We start from the raw sequence: 18,749 nt of genomic DNA, 5'->3' as shown, positions 1-18,749 counted from the left end.
ACATGTCTAAGGAAACAATGAGATCTGAGCTGTCTCCCACCAATCAGGTTCTCCCCTTCATTCTATACTGCAAACAAAGAATGCTGCTGTGTATTATAATCATATTTGATATCAATAGGGGTCTAATAGATCCCTGATGTTTCCATAACTGCAAATACTGTCCCACAGGGGGATCAGCAGTCCCCTTGTGATGGTAATAAAACACACACACACACAAAAACACACATTTTTCTAGGTAAATATATTTCTAAAGGTGCCATTGACATGAAATTTTCACCATATGTCAGTAACAACCCATGCAATCCATACATACAAAGAAACCAAAACAAATACGTTCAGAAGTTAGGTTATGTATAATAAAATGGAATGTCACAGGGGAAAAGTATTGAACACGCTAACTGAAATGTATTTAATACTTCCTACAAAATCCTTTGTTGGTAATGGCAGCTTCAAGACGCCTCCTGTATGGAGAATCTAGTCGCATGCGTTGCTCAGGTGTGATTTTGGCCCATTCTTCCACACAAACAGTCTTTAAATCTTGAAGGTTCCGTGGGCCTCTTCTGTGAACTCTGATCTTTAGTTCTTTTCATAGATTTTCTTTTAGATTCAAGTCAGGTGATTGGCTGGGCCATTCTATCAGCTTCCTTTCTTTCTTTGAAACCAATTGAGAGTTTCCTTGTGTTTGGGATCATTGTCTTGATGAATGTCCTCCCTCGTTTCATCTTCATCATCCTGGTAGATGGCAGCAGATTTTTATCAAGAATGTCTTGGTACATTTTTCCATTCATCCTTCAATGATATGAAGTTTGCCAGTACCGTGTGCTGAAAACCAGCCCCACACCATGATGTTCCCCTCTCCAAACTTCACTGTTGGTATGGGGGGGGGGTGTTTTTGGGGTGATGTGCCATTTGGCCTCCAAACATGGTGTGTATTATGGCATCCAAAGAGTTTAATTTAGGACTCCTCTGACCAGACTATATTCTCCCAGTATTTCACAGGCTTGTCTAAATGATGTGCAGCAAACTTTAAAAAAGTTTCAACCTGCTTTTTCTTCAGCAATGGAGTGTTGAGTGGTGAGCGTGCGTACAGGCCATGGCAGGTGAGTGCATTACTTATTGTTTTCTTTGAAACAAATGTAGCTGCTAATTTTATGTCTTTCTGAAGCTCCTCTCAAGTGGTTCTTGAACAACTCTTCTGCTAATTATTTTCACTCCCCTGTTAAAAATCGTATGAGGAGCACCTGGTTGTGGCCAGTTTAAGGTGAAATGATGTTCTTTCCACTTCCGGATTATGGCCCCCAACAGAGCTCACTGGAGCATTCAGAAGTTTAGAAATCTTTCTGTAGCCAATGCCATCAGTATGTTTTGCAACAATAAGGTTGTGAAGGTCTAGGGAGAGCGCTTTGCTTTTACCCATCATGACATGTGTGACACCTTGGTAATGAGCCACCTTTTTATAGGCCATCAGTTGAGACTGAACCAGCTGATATTAATTTGCACTGACAAGGGGCAGGATTATTTTCTAATTACTGATAGATTTCAGCCGGTGTCTTGGCTTACCCTGCCTTTTTGCACCTCCACCTCTTCATATGTTCAATAGTTTTTCCCTGTCATTCCATTTTATTACACATAGGCCTCTTTCACACGGCAGTTCAGTTTTTTTTTCTCCGCTCCGATGCTTTTTATTTTTTTTTCACGGAGCGGATGACACTTGTGTCATCCGCTCCGTATTTCCGCATATCATCCCATCCGTTTGCAGATGATATACGGACATAATGTATGTCTATGGGCATTGCGGATGTCAGCCGATGACACCGCTGACATCCAATTTTGCTTCCTTTCCGTTTTTTTGAACGGAAGAAAAATAGGGTTCTGTTCCGTTCCAAAAAACGGAACAGAACTGAAAGGATGAAAATGGGATGTCATCCGCTGACATCCGCAATGCCATTGACATTCATTATGTCCGTATATCACCCGCAAAAGAATAGGATGATTTGCGGAAATGCGGAACGCCCGTGTGAAAGGGCCCTTAACGTAATTTCTGAACTTATTTGTTTTGGTTTCTTTGTATGTAGGAATTGCATGGTTTGTTTGTCCTGTTTATCATTATTATTAAAAGTGAAAGTAAAAGAAAATCCTAAATTTTGGGTTGTCCCCAGAAAAGTCATAGAGGGGAAATCTTCCAATGAGGACACTAGTTCTGGTGACCTGGGGGCCCCTAGAGATTCCCTTAATTTGCAGGGATTTCCTCTCACTTCCTGTTTGGCTATAGGACAAATAGTGAAGAGAAATATCTGCAATTACATAGTTACATAGTTAGTGAGGCTGAAAAAAGACACAAGTCCATCCAGTTCAACCTATGATGTGTGTGTGTTTGCTTTTAACCGTACATTGTATACCCCTGTATGTTGTGGTCTTTAAGGTGTCCATCCAATAGTTTTTTGAAACTATCAATGCTCCCCGCTGATACGACTGCTTGCGGAAGAGAATTCCACATCCTTACCGCTCTTACAGTGAAGAACCCCTTACGCACTTTAAGGTTAAACCGCCTTTCCTCTAGTTTTAGTGAGTGGCCACGTGTCTTATTGTATTCCCTTACTCTAAATAGTTTGTTCCTTATGCTAGGGTCGCCAGTACAGTATTTGTACATTGATATCATATCCCCCCTCAAGCGTCTCTTCTCCAGAGAGAATAGGTTCAGTGCTTGTAGTCTTTCCTCATAGCCGATGTCCTCCATTTCCCCAATCACTTTTGTTGCCCTTCTCTGGACTTTCTCCAGTTCCAGCACATCCTTCCTGAGGACCGGTGCACAGAACTGGACAGCATACTCCAGATGTGGCCGGACCAGAGTCTTGTAGAGTGGAAGAATAATCTCTTTATTTCTGGAGTGAATCCCCTTTTTTATACAACCCAGTATTCTGTTGGCTTTGCTTGCAGCGGCTTGGCATTGCATGCCACTTCCAAGCCTGTTGTCTACCAGTACCCCCAGGTCCCTTTCCATCCTAGACTCACCCAGAAGTTCCCCCCCTAGTGAGTAGCTTGCTTTCTGGTTTCTGGCCCCCAAGTGCATTACTTTACATTTTTCTACATTAAATCTCATCTGCCATGTAGTTGCCCACCCCGTTATTTTGTTCAGGTCTGCTTGCAAGATTTCCACATCCTGCATAGAAGATATTGGCATGCCTAATTTAGTATCATCTGCAAATACTGAGATTGTACTAGATATCCCCTCCTCTAGATCATTTATGAATAAATTAAACAGGATTGGTCCCAGGACAGAACCCTGGGGGACCCCACTTTCCACACCCGCCCAATCCGAGTACTCCCCATTAATCACCACCTCTGTACTCTCCCCTGGAGCCAGTTCTCTATCCAGGTACTCACCTTATGGTCCATACCTACCTTCCTTAGTTTGTACAGTAAGCGTTTGTGGGGAACGGTGTCAAAGGCCTTTGCGAAGTCCAGATACACCACATCCACAGGCTTACCTTTATCTAAGTGGCAGCTCACTTCATCGTAGAAGGTTAATAGATTGGTTTGGCATGAACGATTTTTCATGAATCCATGCTGATTACTACTTATAATACCGTTTTCATTACTAAAGTCTTGTATGTGGTCCCTTATCATCCCCTCCAAAATTTTGCAGACTACTGATGTTAGGCTGACCGGCCTATAGTTACCCGGGATATATCTCGGCCCCTTTTTAAATATTGGTACCACGTTGGCTTTTTTCCAATCAGCTGGCACCATACCTGTCTGTAAACTATCCTTAAAGATCAAGAATAATGGTCTGGCAATCACCTGACTGAGCTCATTTAGAACCCTTGGGTGCAAGCCATCCGGTCCCGGGGATTTATTTATGTTAAGTTTCTCTAGTTTAGCTCTAAGTCTATCCTCTGTTAGCCATGGCGGCACTTCCTGAGGTGTATTATTTAGTTCGGCCTTACAAGCGGGGTTCGTGTAGCCCCCCCGATTCCTTTGTGAAGACTGAAGAAAAGAAATTATTTAACACTTCCGCCTTTTCTCTGTCCTCAGTGGCCATTTTTCCTTTATCATCTTTTATGGGGCCAATGTGTTCTGGCCTCGCTTTCTTACTGTTTATATACTTAAAGAATTTCTTGGGGTTCTTTTTACTCTCCTCCGCTATATGTCTCTCGTGTTCTATTTTAGCCGCCCTGATTTCATCTTTACATTTCTTATTACACTCTTTGTAATGCTTAAATGCTGCCAATGACCCCTCAGTCTTGTATTTTTTGAAGGCCTTTTCTTTAGCTCTAATATACATTTTTATGTTGGAGTTTAGCCACCCAGGGTTTAGTTTTGCTCTTTTAAATTTATTTCCCTGTGGAATGCACTGGCCCACCCCCTTGTTAAGTATGCTCTTGAAGCACTCCCATTTTTCCTCCGTGTTCTTTGTTCCCAGGGTTCTATCCCATTTGATATTTTCTAGCAGCGAGCGCAGTTTAGGGAAATTGGCTGTTTTGAAATTCAGTGTCCTTATATTACCCTTGTGTTTCCTATTACTGTAATTAATACTGAAACCAATTGACCTATGGTCACTGTTCCCTAAGTTGTCCCGTATTTCTATATCCGTGAGCAGGTCTGTATTGGGACACAGATGGTAAAAAAAAAAAAATCTGACAGGGGTTACATCCATCACTTGTTCTATCCAAAACAAAAAATAAAAATGTATTCCTATAGATCTACTGTAAGGCTCGGTTCACATATATGCGATGCAGGAAGGCTGCGAATTCGCAGCCTGTTCCCGCATCGCACACGCACCCCCGGCAGTTCACACTGCCATATGCGATACGCTGGGGGTGTCAATATAATCTTAACGACACCCCCAGTTTGATCGCATATCGCAGTGCGATCGTGCAGTTCGCACAGGAGCGGATCGCACAAGTGTGAACCGCTGTGCGATCCGATCCTGATGCGGATGCAAAAATGCCTCCTGTGCGTGTTTGCTCCGGGTGCGATGCGAATTTAGCCATACAAACTGTATGGCTAAACTCGCACCGCACAGCTGATCGCATGTAATGTCGGAGCAGTGCGCTCCGACATTACATGCGAACCCGGCACTCGCAGAAGTGTGAACCGGGGCTAAAGAGCTGTAAAAATGTTTAAAGTCTTGCACTATGGACAATATTGGGTTCTGCAGTCTGTTTTGATTTTGTGGTCAAAAGCAGTTTTTAGTCTTGACATGTTTGGCATTTATTTTGGTGCATTTGTGTGCATTAAACCCATAAGCAAACATTTATTATATTGTAGCTTACCCACTCTTAGATGTGATGGCTACATTGGTTTTCTTTTTAAGGCTTTCTTTATTTTCACCTAGTGATCTAGCCAGTAACTCTGTTTTTCAACAGAACAAGCTCTCTTACTGATGTAGCAGTTACGGAGAAAGTTGAGACAAACCATCTACCACTGACAGAGGTGCTTACAATGATCAGCTTTTATTTATTCATGTAAAACCTTTATCCCAAAAGGAAAAAAAAACTGTTTGCTGTAACTGCTTATAAAGTCTTAGCTGGAGCGCAGCTTCAAGTCCATGAAACACTCCCCTCCCCCACAGTGACAATCCTGTTGTCTAAAGGTGCTCCCTGTGCTCCTTCATCCAGAGTGAGGCACACTGATATAGGAGGTGTGTTACTGGCCAGATAACCAGGTCAAAACAAAGATATACAAACAAGCCTCTAAATAGAGGATGGAAATAGGATAACATATCCAAACAGTCTTGTAACATCAAGTGTGTGTACAAATAACAATATAACTTAAAGAGGTTGTAAACCCAAAAATGTTTTTTTTTTTTTTCAACCTGAAAGAGAACACACATAATGAGCTAGTACGCATCGCATACTAGCTCGTTATGAAATACTTACCTTAGAACGAGCCCCCGCCATGCCGCTTGCTTACCTCTATGACGGGCGACATGTTCAGTCGCCCGTCTTCCGGGATTGCGGCATCCGGCCATCTGATTGGCCCGGGCCGCGGTGACGTCACTCCCGCGCACGCGCGCGGGAGCCGACGTTCACGGCACGGGGCTCTGAAGGAACGGCACCAGCGGCCGTTTCTTCAGAGCGCATGCGCCAGTGACGTCACTGGCTGCATGTAAGGTAAATATCTCCTAAACTGTACATGTTTAGGAGATATTTACAGTACCTATAGTTAAGTCTTATCATAGGCTTACCTATAGGTACAAGTGTCAGAGGAGGGTTTACTTCCTCTTTAACTGTGATATTGAGTTTCTGATCTACCAAAATATACATAGTGCTTAGTACCTATTTTTAGCATATTTTTCAACCGAAAAAATGTAAGTTTGAGTAGTAGTTGTGCAAATATCATTCTTAAAACATGGTGTGTACATATAATAAATCACATGCATACACTAACAGCGCTACCAATTTCTTTTTAATATCCACATTAAATTTCACTACCTGCGGCAAATCTTTATGGGGTTCAAGATTGGTTTGCAAATCGGCGATCTTTTTTTCTAGACCAGCCATTTTGCGTTGCTTTCTTCTAAGAACCAACTCCTGCAATTTCTGCCCAACCCCATTAAAGAAATCTAGCCACTCCGTCATGGAGGCCTCGTCATCAAGACCATCCTGAGGGGTGACTTCCCATCTTAGACTCCTCATAATAATCTTTTCCTTAATGTACTGCTCAAACGTACAGATGTCCCACCATGTGCGGACCTGGCGTTCGAGTAATTGGCCTAGAGCACTCAAATCAGTGCCTAGATCATGAGAGACATCTTCTACTATCTCTTCAGTAAAGATATTTTTTATGTTTAGAGTCCTATTTTTAAGAAATGAAATAGCATCCATTGCTGCCAAGTTACAGAAAATAAATGCAGAAAAAAGGAGCAAGAACAATAACACTTACACCCCAAAAAGGGAATGCTAGTCAGTCTCACCCACTCGGCGCTAAGGTGCTTTGTGCTACATAAATTAGCGTATGTAAATACAGAGGTACTACAAAAAATACCACAATCAATTAAAATTGATAAAAGTATAAATCACAAAATCATCTAAAACCTTTCGGATTTCAGAAGCTGTTATATATAAAACAAACTCTTAAAACATGGTGTGTACATATAATAAATCACATGCATACACTAACAGCGCTAAAGCGCGGGAGCCGACGTTCACGGCACAGGGCTATGAAGGAACGGCACCAGCGGCCGTTCCTTCAGAGCGCATGCGCCAGTGACGTCACTGGCTGCATGTAAGGTAAATATCTCCTAAACGGTACATGTTTAGGAGATATTTACAGTAAATATAGGAAAGTCTTCTCATAGGCTTACCTATAGGTAAAAGTGTCAGAGGAGGGTTTACTTCCTCTTTAACTGTGAGATTGAGTTTCTGATCTACCAAAATATCCATAGTGCTTTGTACCTATTTTTAGCATATTTTTCAACCGAAAAAATGTAAGTTTGAGTAGTAGTTGTGCAAATATCATTCACCATAAATATTTAAAAAATATGTTTTTTTTATTATTCTACAGGCCTTCTGTTTTAGAAAAGAAAAATGGATAGAGGTCCATGGAGCCTCTACCTCTAAAAGCGAAAAGTGAAGACCATTAAAGGTGGCTTTACCAGTCAAGCTGGGTCCTCTGTCGCGTCCGAGTGCTTGTTCATCTGCGTATTCTGATAATGATTCCGGCTCCTGACTGGTCATAGACATACCGCTGCCAGCAAAAGTCGACCTGTTTAAAAGTGACCGAATATGTTTTATTTTATTTTTTTCATTTATATATAAAATATAACCCAATACATTTTTCTCAGTTGCAATTCAGTAACACTTAAAGGTTTAATCCCTTCCCTCATCCTGTGATTGGACAATGGAGAAACAAAAGATTGATGAGCTCATCTCTGTCATGCTGGCTCTTTCCTGATTAGCTGCTTGTGCTGCTTCTGCAACTCTTGGTCTGAGCTCTACTGTACAGGGACTGCAAAAGCCTGATGCTAAAGCCCCGTACACACGCACAGATTGTTGGCCGTAAATTGTCGGCCAACGTCCGATCGGCCGATTGTCGGCTTGTTAGTATGATGCTTCCGACAACCGACTGCGACTTTTCGGCCGAACAAAATCTGGTGTGCAGGCTATAAAATTTTTGTTGGCCGTCAACAGAACGGCCGATTGTTCTTCAGTCAGTACAGATTTCGGCAGACAAAAATGTGATGAGCAAGACTGGGCATGCTCAGAGAAGAAAAAACACACGAAAAGTAAACCATCACATGACATCACTTCTGAAGTTGGTTTTTGTTGGCCAATAAAATTTGTGTGCAGTCGAGAGCACATTTCAACCAACACAACAACACTGGACAAAAGACGGCCGATCGGTCGGCCAACAATCGTTGCGTGTGTACGAGGCTTTAGTCAAATTCAGGTGCTTACACTGCTTGTATTTATGTAGCACTGCTGGATATTGACTATGCGGGCTCCCCTGGTTACCAGCAAATGGGTATGAATAAAATTCCTGAGTTTCTCCTTTACTCCTGTTGGCTCATAGCAAGAATAAACAGTCTAGGGGTGTTGGTTTTTTGTTGTTTATTTTTTAATTGGGAAAGGAGAAGGGAATAGTGGGATACTCCAATTAACTATTCACAATATCTGAGGACTTCTATCTTTACAATTCCGCTTGTAGATATGGAACAGCCAGGCTGTTAATTCATCCTGCCACTTTAGATGAATGAGGTTCAGTCTCTTGCTTTCTTTGCTCACCCTTAAAAGACGACTTTATGAACAATATCTTATCTTCAGGATACTCTCCCTAGCATCCTCTTTCTGCTGACACCTGTCCACTAACTTTCCTATGAGCAGGGTTGGCCCTCCTCAGGTCAGGCCTCTTGACATGAGTTCCTGAACTCACGATACTGCAGAAAAAGGACCTCCAGTGTCTCCCCTGTCAGTCAGCTTCCCTGGACCTATGGGTTCAGATCGACCACTCCTCTGGTCCTCAGAACGACCTCCTGAGATGGCATGGCACCTCTAAAGAGGAGGAGGCCCCCGCCCCATCCCTCCTGGGACTCCACTCTCCAACGAAAGACCCCAAGCACATGTGCTTCTGGCTTTTTATACAGTATCCGAACATGCACCGAGGCAGCCTGCCCCCTGGCAATCATCAGGACTGTATCAAAAGCCTACGCACCCATTTGTCAGGTTTCCTCCCACTGTCCAACATGCCTCCCTATTGGTCCAGGGTGAAACACTCTCTAGAATGAATGAATTGCATACTGAGCACAATGAGCAGACCTCACTAACAGATCCTGCTCCCTGGTAGGCAGAGAACAATATAGATTTACCTGCAGCCCCTCTGGTAAACAGACAGTGTTCAAAACTATACTCTCTCTCTAGCACCTACCTAGGAGGATGCTACATTTATAAAAAAAGGACACACACATTTATGGATGTATGAAAAAATACAGAGCTGCATTCATTTATGCATATTATCTGCCTGGAGTTCTGCTTTTAAAAAATTGGCTAATATATTTATATCCTTCTTTAACAAGGTTTATGTGCGCACATTTGTGCAGCGTCTGTTCTCTGCTTTGGAATTTATTCCCTGGTACTGGCACCATATGCTCATCTATACAGATAAACTTTTGTAGAGCAAGAAGAACATTCTTCTCCTGGCTAATTACAAAAGGCTGCAAGAGTTTAGCAAATTTAGCTGCCAATTCTTACCTGATTTTGCTTTGCATATAATGAGGCGAGCCAATGCAGTAACTCCCTCTAACTCAGGGGTATTCAAACTATGGCCCTCCAGTTGTTCAGGAACTACAATTCCCATCATGCCTAGTCATGTCTGTGAATGTCAGAGTTTTACAATGCCTCATGGGATGTGTAGTTCCACAACAGCTGGGGGGGGGGGCGTAGTTTGAGGATCCCTGTTCTAACTGAACCTAAGTGGGAGGGTCTGCCTTCTATAATCACATGATCAGTCTTAAAGGGTTAGTTCACCTTTAGTTCAGGTTCACACTGAGGTCGTTTTGAAATCGAGCGAGTTCAGTTGAAATTTCAGTCTGACTTCGGGGACGATTTCACAGACATCTGTGCGTGCGGGTTCCTGCACAGGTGTCTATGGAAATCGCCCCCACAAGTCGCCAAAAGTAGTACAGAAACTAGTTTTGGGAGTCGGTGCGGCGCTGCAAAGTCAGGCGGTGCCATTGCTGGCAAATGGCTCTGATTTGACATGCGATTTGGTCAAATCATGATGTTGCATCAGGCCTCCGAGGGTCATAAAGATAGCCGGGGCCCATCTGGTCTGTGGTCAGCTCTATGGTAAACCGCTGGTGGCGGCGGATTCATTCTCCAGCTCTCCGATTGCACAGGCGAGATGGGAGAAGCACCGGAGGGCGGCGGGCGATGGGGATGTCCCCTCCAGCTGCCTGTAAAAGCAATCAAGCGGCTAAACAGCTGCTATGATGGCTTTTACATTACAGGAAATCGCCTGCTGATAAAAAAAAGATATCATTCAGATATCTCCACTCAAAGTCCAGGATGTCATAGGACGTCCTACAGGCGGGAAGTGGTTAACAAATTCCAAACAAAAAACTTAAAGCGTAACTCCACTTTTGTTGAGAAAAAACATTCCCCTCTGGGTGATCTCTGTACATTACAAGGATTATAACAAACTTTGTTGCAGATTTCTACCTTTTGTTATTCTGAATATATCCCTGTTTGTTCCTCTGTGCTGGTTGGTTTAAATAGGAGTGGTTTCATAATTATCTATCAGCTGTGGCAGCTGCAGAGCACTAATGAGGAAAGCTGCTGGGCCTGCATCCCTTTAGACGTGTTCCTATTGGGAGTATCTCACCAAAAATGACATTTTTGTTGCAAGAGATGCCAGAAATCTGACTTGTATCTTAGTGCAGACTTCTGGGAAAATTGGTGAGCCAATCAAACAAGCAGGAAATGATGATTCTGGGGGTGTGGTCAGTATACATTCTGTGTACAGAACACCTCCAGGTTGCCATATTGCATTTTTAGAAAATGACAACAGCTGCAGATTGAAAAGGAAAGGTCATTTTTAATAACATGAAATTACATTATGATTTGTGTTGCAATTGTATACGCTATATTATTTTTTCGTTATTTGCTATTGTTTTCCCCAACAAAAGTGGAGTTACCCTTTAACACCACAAAATAATACTTGGCTCTGTATTCTCTAAAAGAAGTAGCATTGGGCAGTAGGTAGGGGGTGGAACCAAGGCCCAGTGGTGGGTAGGGGGCAGAGACAAGGGGTGACATGAAAGGGGGGGGGGTACCTGCACCTTTCCTCTGGGAAAAAAAAGCCCTTGTCCCAAAAGACATAGATGGGATTTCTTGCTTGGGAATGTACGGAACACTTGTGCACCCCCATGTGGATAAACGTGGCCCTGCATGGGCATACAGTATTGTACACCCCCTGAACAAGGCAACTTTTTACAATTTTTTTAGTGACCGAGCTGCTTTACATCTTTACAAAAAATGTAAAGTACCTTGAAAATGGTCCGACGAAACTGGAGATAAATCCCGTCTGCTGGAGGGACATGGTGGAGAAGATATCGGATGCGGTTACACCAGAAGCATCCGGCGTGGTAAACAGTTTGCTTTGCTTGGTGGTATTGGTGCCAGGCTCTGCTTGGAAGAGTGACCGAGGAGTGACATCATTGCCTTCTTCATCGAAAACCTGAGAAAATGAAATGAAACCAAAGAAGTTTTAGCCTCGCCCTAAAGCCAAACATTAGTTATATTTCAGCTTACCAATTCTTAGATAGGATGGCTGCATTCGTTTTCTTTTTAAGGCTTTCTTGGCGGGGAAGCCCATGTGAAAGGACCCTTAGGGCTCTTTCACACAGGCGGACCGTTCAGATCCGCCTGTCCGTTTTTTTTGGAGGATCTGAACGGTCCCCCCCTGCATCCCTATGGGGCATTGGATGTCAGCGGAGACATGTCCGCTGACATCCGATCCGATCCGTCAAATCTGGACGGATAGAAACCCTATTTTCCATCCGCCCAGCGGATCGGATCGGATGGGATCGGATGAGAACGGACCGACGGTCCGTTCCCATCCGATTTCCCCCATAGAGATGCATGGGGAACTGACAGCTGTGTCTCCGCACACAGCGCAGAGACACAGCTGTCATCCTCCTGCTCAGCGGGGGATCGGCGGATCGATCCCCCGCTGAGAAAAACGGACTCCGTCCGACGGACACAGTGTGTGAAAGGACCCTTACAGTGGAGGTCAATGGGAAGAATGCTCAGAAGAGTTTCTGTGGACAGGTGTCTTTTATACAGGAATTGTCATTAGGAGCACCTTCCTAAAGTGACAGGACTAATCTGTGTACCACATGAGCACATACTGTAACCAGTCTGTGGGAGCCATAATTATTGATGGTTGGTATGGGAATCAAATATTTATTTTATTTACTGAACTGCAACTCAATTGATAACATTTGTATCATGTCTTTTTTCCGGATTTTTGGTGGATATTCTGTCTCTATCACTAAAACACACCTATGATAAAAATTATAGACCCTTCATATTTTTGTAAGTGGGCAAACTTACAACGTTTGTAGGGGATCAATTTATTATTTTCCCCGCCGTATATCACAGACTTTTCCGTTGCTTGCTGCTTCAGAAAATAAATATCTGGAGATCCTGCCATCCACAGGGTGACAACATATGGGCTGGATCATATGGGGACACCTCGGTCAGACCCCTCATTACATGCAATATTACCACATACCAGTGGCGACTGAGGCATTGGGGGTGCAGGGGTGCCGCTTCCCCTATCCATGCGTCCGGCCCCCTAATCTACATGCAGGGCGCCGGACGCATGGATTCCAATGGGGTTTTTTTTTTTTGAAGCACGTGATTAGAGCCAGAGGCTCTAATAGGCTTCAAAAAAGGGTGGGCTCGGGGCGCAGCGCCCACCCAGTTGTGTGACAATAGCGAATGAATATTCGCTATTGCCACACTGATTCTCCTCCTGGCCAATCAGGAAGCGGGTCCTGAGACCCGTTTCCTGATTGGCCGAAAGGAAAAGCCATGCTATTGGCCAAGGATCAGAGCAGGAAGAGGAATTAGGAGACTGAGGGGGAAGCCGCTGCTGCCTGCCCAGGGTGAGGCCGCCATCTCCCACAGGAGGCTACAGACCTCCATTTTTTGGAATACTCTATATATTGGACTGATACTCCTACCTTACTCTGTTCACCTCTAGACACACAAAATACTCACCTATAACAGGTATCCAATACTGGCCCACATACCCATATAAGGACCTCTTCGGACCAACTGTGGATCACTGTGGCGCCCATGGGCACTCTGTTCGGTTGCCACTCTTTATTTTTCTTCCTTTTCCAGTGAACTATGTATATGTGAGACTCGACATTCCTCTTTCGGTATATTACCGTTTTAATTGACAGCCCATTTTTCTCCATATGAGGACTCCCTCTTGCACAATTAGTGTTTTGAACTTTGGTTGACCCCTGAAGAAGGGTATCATACCCGAAACGCGTAGGGTCCTGTCCGGTTATCTCCACCAGCGGTACCTAGGAGTCTTCTGTGCTGAAAATGGTCTGTTTTTGCATGCAATTTTAATTCTGATGTATATCCAGTCATTTATTGTTTGGAATATGCATTTATTGTATATTTAATATTTTGTTCTTTTTGTGTACAAATAAAATTTGATATTTTTACAGTCCCAAACAATTGGGGGTACTCTTCTTGTCTCTGCTTATCGGGATGATGGCCACTAACACTGGGTACTAGGTGATAGGATTCAATATTCGCCCAGGGTGAGTGAGCCGATGACCGGGGGGGGGGGGGGGTCAGTGCGGGCTGGAGCTGGTGGGGGACAGTGCGGGCTGGAGCTGGTGAGGGACAGTGTGGGCTGGAGCGTCGGGGGGGGGAGGGGATATGTGGTGTGGTCGGGGGGGGGGGGGATATGTGGTGTGGTCGGGGGGGGGGGGGGTATGGTGTCGTCCGTCTGCTGCTCCCCCCCGCCCATGGAGCACCAGCCACCACTGCCACATACTAGTTTAATTAGAACATAATTAATTTCTCTTTACTGACCGGTATGAACTGTTTCCCAGGGAACGCTGAGTTCTTATCCATGACTTTGCTGTCGGCGTGAATACTTATACTTTTCCTGCTTCCCATCATGCTGCGGTTATTCCTGCTCTGGGTGACAAAACTGGACATGCTGATGATTTTCTTGACGTGTGAAGCCATTTTAGGCCTAAAAAACAAAAAAAAAACACAAACACTAAGTGCTGCAATTGTAATAATAAATTCACCAGTATCTGATGTAGGGTATATTACCAGACAACACCCTTTATGGGCTCTTAAAGAGATAAACCTTGTTTTAACCACTTTACCACCGGAGAATTTTGCTGTCTTACGTCTGGGCCACTTTTTGCGATTCGGCACTGTGCGACTTTAACTGACAATTGCGCGGTCGTGCGACGCCGTACCCAAACAAAATTTACATCCCTTTTTTTCCCGCAAACAGAGCTTTCTTTTGGTGGTATTTGATCACCTGTGCGATTTTTACTTTTTGCGCTATAAACAAAAAAAGAGCGTAAATTTTGAAAAAATAACAATATTTTTCACATTTTTTTTATATGAAATTCCCCCCCAAAAAAATGTAAAAATCAAAATTTTTTAAAATTTTTGGCCAATTTGTTTTCTGCTACATATGTTTGGTAAAAAAAAAATCACAATAAGCGTATTTTGATTGGTTTGCGCAAAAGTTATTGCGTTTACTAACTAAGGGAAAGATTTTTGTCATTTTTGTTGTTTTTTTTTAACGAGTAATGGCGGCGATCTGCGATTTTTTTTGCGGGACTGCGACATTGCGGCGGACAGATCGGACCCTTGATTGACATTTTTGACACTTTTGGGGGTACCAGTGACATTACTACAGTAATCAGTGCTATATATATGCACTGTTACTGTAAAAATGACACTGGCAGGGAAGGGGTTAATTTTATTGGAGAGGGAGGGGTTAATGTATGCCTGGTGCTTACTGATGTGTGTGGGGGGAGGTGACTGTGTGACACAGGGACAGATCGCATGTTCAGCTATGCTGAACCCTGCAATCTGTCACTGTCTGTCACTGAGGAGATCCGCCCGCTTTGTTTACACAAGCGGGCGGATCTCCAAACTCGATTCCCCGACGATCGGGGAAGAGCAGCGGCGATCACCGCCGCTCCTCCCCTGGCCCGACTCCCGCTGTGAATGAATACAGCGGGAGCGAGCCTCCGGCGGCGCGTGAGCGCCGCCCACAAGGGGAGGAGTCCAGCGACATAGGTGTACGTCGCTGGACGATAACGAGCCACTGTGCCGCAGTAGAGGCACAGTGAGCGGGGCTAAAGTGGTTAAATAACAAACATGTCATACTCACCTGCTCTATGTAGTGGCTTTGCACAGAGCAGCCCGGATCCTCCTCTTCTCGGGTCCCACGCTGATGCTCCTGCCCCCCCCCCCCCTGCCAGGTTCCCCCATAGCAGGCAGCTCGCAGTGGGGGCACCCAAGCAGGTGAGCTTCCAAGGCAAAGCTATGGGTGTCCATTCACACACAGAGCTGCAGCTTGGCCCCACCCCCTCCATCTACTGATTGGCTCACTGGCTGCTGCCAAAGGCCAATCAGGAGTGCGAGTCCTCAGAGAAGCAAGGCTCTCATGGACAATCCTGGATCAAGAGGGGGCTCAGGTAAGTATTAGGGTGGGCACTGCATACAGAAGATGTTTTACCATCATGCATAGAATCAAACCTTGTGCTTTTACAACCACTTTAAGGCCTTGTTCATACGGGTGTACTTAAAGTGGTTGTAAACACTTAAATATACCCAGTGAAGGGACTTTCCTCAGGAGATTAAATAAAACCTCCTACATAAGCTGTACCTGTTTATCTGCAGTCTTCTTTCCTCTGCATTTGTTCTAAGTCTGGATTTTTTAAAGCATGTCTGGAAGTTCTGAAAAAAAAGGGGGCGGAGAGCTGAAGTTACACTCTGCAGAGCTCAGTGAGGAGAGCTCTGAGAGCTGATTGGAGGGAAGAGACAGGAACAGAGCTGAGGCTGCCAATCAGTTGGAGATCCCTACCGTGGCACCATATTTCTCTCGGTGTCAGGAAAACTTGTCAGAAGTGACTCATGCTGATAGCAGAAGAAGGAAGCAGCAGACAGAAATGACACTAATGGGCCATACACACTATAAGATTTTATGAAGACTTTTTCCTTTAGATTTACCAAAACCAGATAATATGAGGTCAAACCTAAACACTTTCAATTTGTATGCAATCTGGCAGGCCCTTGCACTACATAGAAAAGGTAAATCTGAAGGAAAAAGTCTTCAGAAAATCTTATAGTGTGTATGGCCCATTAGTGCCCTGGATTGAGACTATAGAGGGATATGCTTTGTTCATATTTCCTGTCTGAGGTTTACAAACACTTGAAAGCGGAGGCGATCGGATATTCCCTGCATCAACTTAACCTATAAATATTAGCAGGGCTTTTTTCTCAGAGAATAGGTGGAGGAACTCTCACCTTTGGAGTTACCCCTTATCTCTGCCCCCTACCCACCTCCGAGCACCGTACCTAGGTTCCACCCCCTACCCACCTCCCAGTACTGCCCCTTTTAGAGAATACAGAATCAAGTATCATTTGTGGTACTAAGTAGTTTGTATGGGATTTGTTAATGATAACAAGAAAAGTAGTAAAATACAAAACAAAGGACACCCCCAGCAACAGTAGATCCCACCAGCAACAATGGACCAAACACAACAAAATACACCCAGCAACAATAGACCCTCAGCAGCAACAACAGATCTCCCCACAGACAGCATCAACAGACCCTCCAGCAGCCATTTACAATAGATGGTTTCCTCAACAGTAGATCCCTCTCAGCAACAACTGACCCACCCCCCAGCATATAAGACCAACCCCAGCAACAATAGACCCCCTCTGTAAAAATAGATCCTTTCTGGAGACAATAGGTCCCCCAGCAGCAACAGTAGACCTTACCAGCAACAATAACCCCCCCCCCCGACAAAAATATATCACCTCCAGCAACAATAGATCCCCCACCAGCCAGCATCAAAAGACACCCATAGCAAAGCCCAGCACCCCTTGCCATTAAATACATTCAGTGCTGGAGGTGCCGGAACTGCGTTTCCCCGCGTTCCCACTGAAAAAAAAAGCCCTGAATATTAGTATCCAGTTATATTATGTACACCCAGGAAATAATCCAGGCCTTTTTTGAAGCAATCTAGTGAGCTGGCCAGAACCACCTCTGGAGGGAGTCTATTCCACATTTTCACAGCTCTTACTGTGAAGAAACCTTTCCGTATTTGGAGACAAAATCGCCTTTCCTCCAGACGTAAAGAGTGTCCCCTTCTCCTCTGTGGTGACCTTAAAGTGAATAACTCAACACCAAGTTCACTATATGGACCCCTTATGTATTTATACATGGAGATCATATCCCCCCTTATGTATTTATACATGGAGATCATTTCCCCCTCTTATGTATTTATACATGGAGATCATATCCCCCCTTATGTATTTATACATGGAGATCATATCCCCCTCTTATGTATTTATACATGGAGATCATATCCCCCCTTATGTATTTATACATGGAGATCATATCCCCCCTTATGTATTTATACATGGAGATCATATCCCCCCTTATGTATTTATACATGGAGATCATATCCCCCTCTTATGTATTTATACATGGAGATCATATCCCCCCCTTATGTATTTATACATGGTGATAATATCCCCCCTTATGTATTTATACATGGAGATCATATCCCCCCTTATGTATTTATACATGGAGATCATATCCCCCCTTATGTATTTATACATGGAGATCATATCCCCCCTTATGTATTTATACATGGAGATCATATCCCCCTCTTATGTATTTATACATGGAGATCATATCCCCCTCTTATGTATTTATACATGGAGATCATATCCCCCCCTTATGTATTTATACATGGTGATAATATCCCCCCTTATGTATTTATACATGGAGATCATATCCCCCCTTATGTATTTATACATGGAGATCATATCCCCCCTCTTATGTATTTATACATGGTGATAATATCCCCCCTTATGTATTTATACATGGAGATCATATCCCCCCTTATGTATTTATACATGGAGATCATATCCCCCCTCTTATGTATTTATACATGGTGATAATATCCCCCCTTATGTATTTATACATGGTGATCATATCCCCCCTTAATCTCCTCTTCTCAAGAGAGAATAAGTTCAGTTCCTCTAATCTTTCCTCATAGCTGAGCTCCTCCATGCCTCTTATCAGTTTGGTTGCCCTTCTCTTCACTTTCTCCAGTTCCCCGATATCCTTTCAGAGAACTGGTGCCCAAAACTGAACTGCATATTCCAGATGAGGTCTTAATAATGATTTGTACAATATGACCCATATGAGAGCCGTGATTGCAGGCGTGGGATGCACCGGTGTTCTGTACATCCTCATACAGAGACTCCCATTCATGTCTATTGGGACCCGGCTGCTGCTCCCAATAGGACATCTGTGCGGGGCCCTATATAGTACCAAGCAAATGTAAAAGTTTTATGATCTGGTGCCAATTTTTTTTTTTTTTTTAATCACTAGTGTTTTAATATTTATGAATTCTATGCTTATTATATTGAATTTGTCACATATATGAATTACTGATGGTTTACACATCTTTTTGCACATATTTGCACAAATATTTTGAA

At 43.8% G+C, this 18,749-nt stretch overlaps 1 protein-coding gene across 1 annotated transcript in view; it reads right to left on the bottom strand.

Moving 5' to 3' along the window:
• Nucleotides 1-18,749, bottom strand: part of DNAI4 (dynein axonemal intermediate chain 4) — a 52,378-nt gene that overhangs the window by 31,941 nt on the left and 1,688 nt on the right. Inside the window, exons 2-4 of the mRNA XM_082265253.1 lie at nt 14,067-14,232; nt 11,489-11,679; nt 7,601-7,710 (exon numbers count right to left, since the gene is read on the bottom strand). Of these exons, the coding sequence (XP_082121379.1) occupies nt 7,601-7,710; nt 11,489-11,679; nt 14,067-14,232 (467 nt within the window). The remainder of the gene's footprint in view (nt 1-7,600; nt 7,711-11,488; nt 11,680-14,066; nt 14,233-18,749) is intronic.

Source organism: Pelophylax lessonae (genome assembly GCF_965119305.1).
Source record: "Pelophylax lessonae genome assembly, chromosome: 8".
Classification (NCBI taxonomy): domain Eukaryota; kingdom Metazoa; phylum Chordata; class Amphibia; order Anura; family Ranidae; genus Pelophylax; species Pelophylax lessonae.
This window is presented reverse-complemented; position numbering and strand designations above follow the sequence as displayed.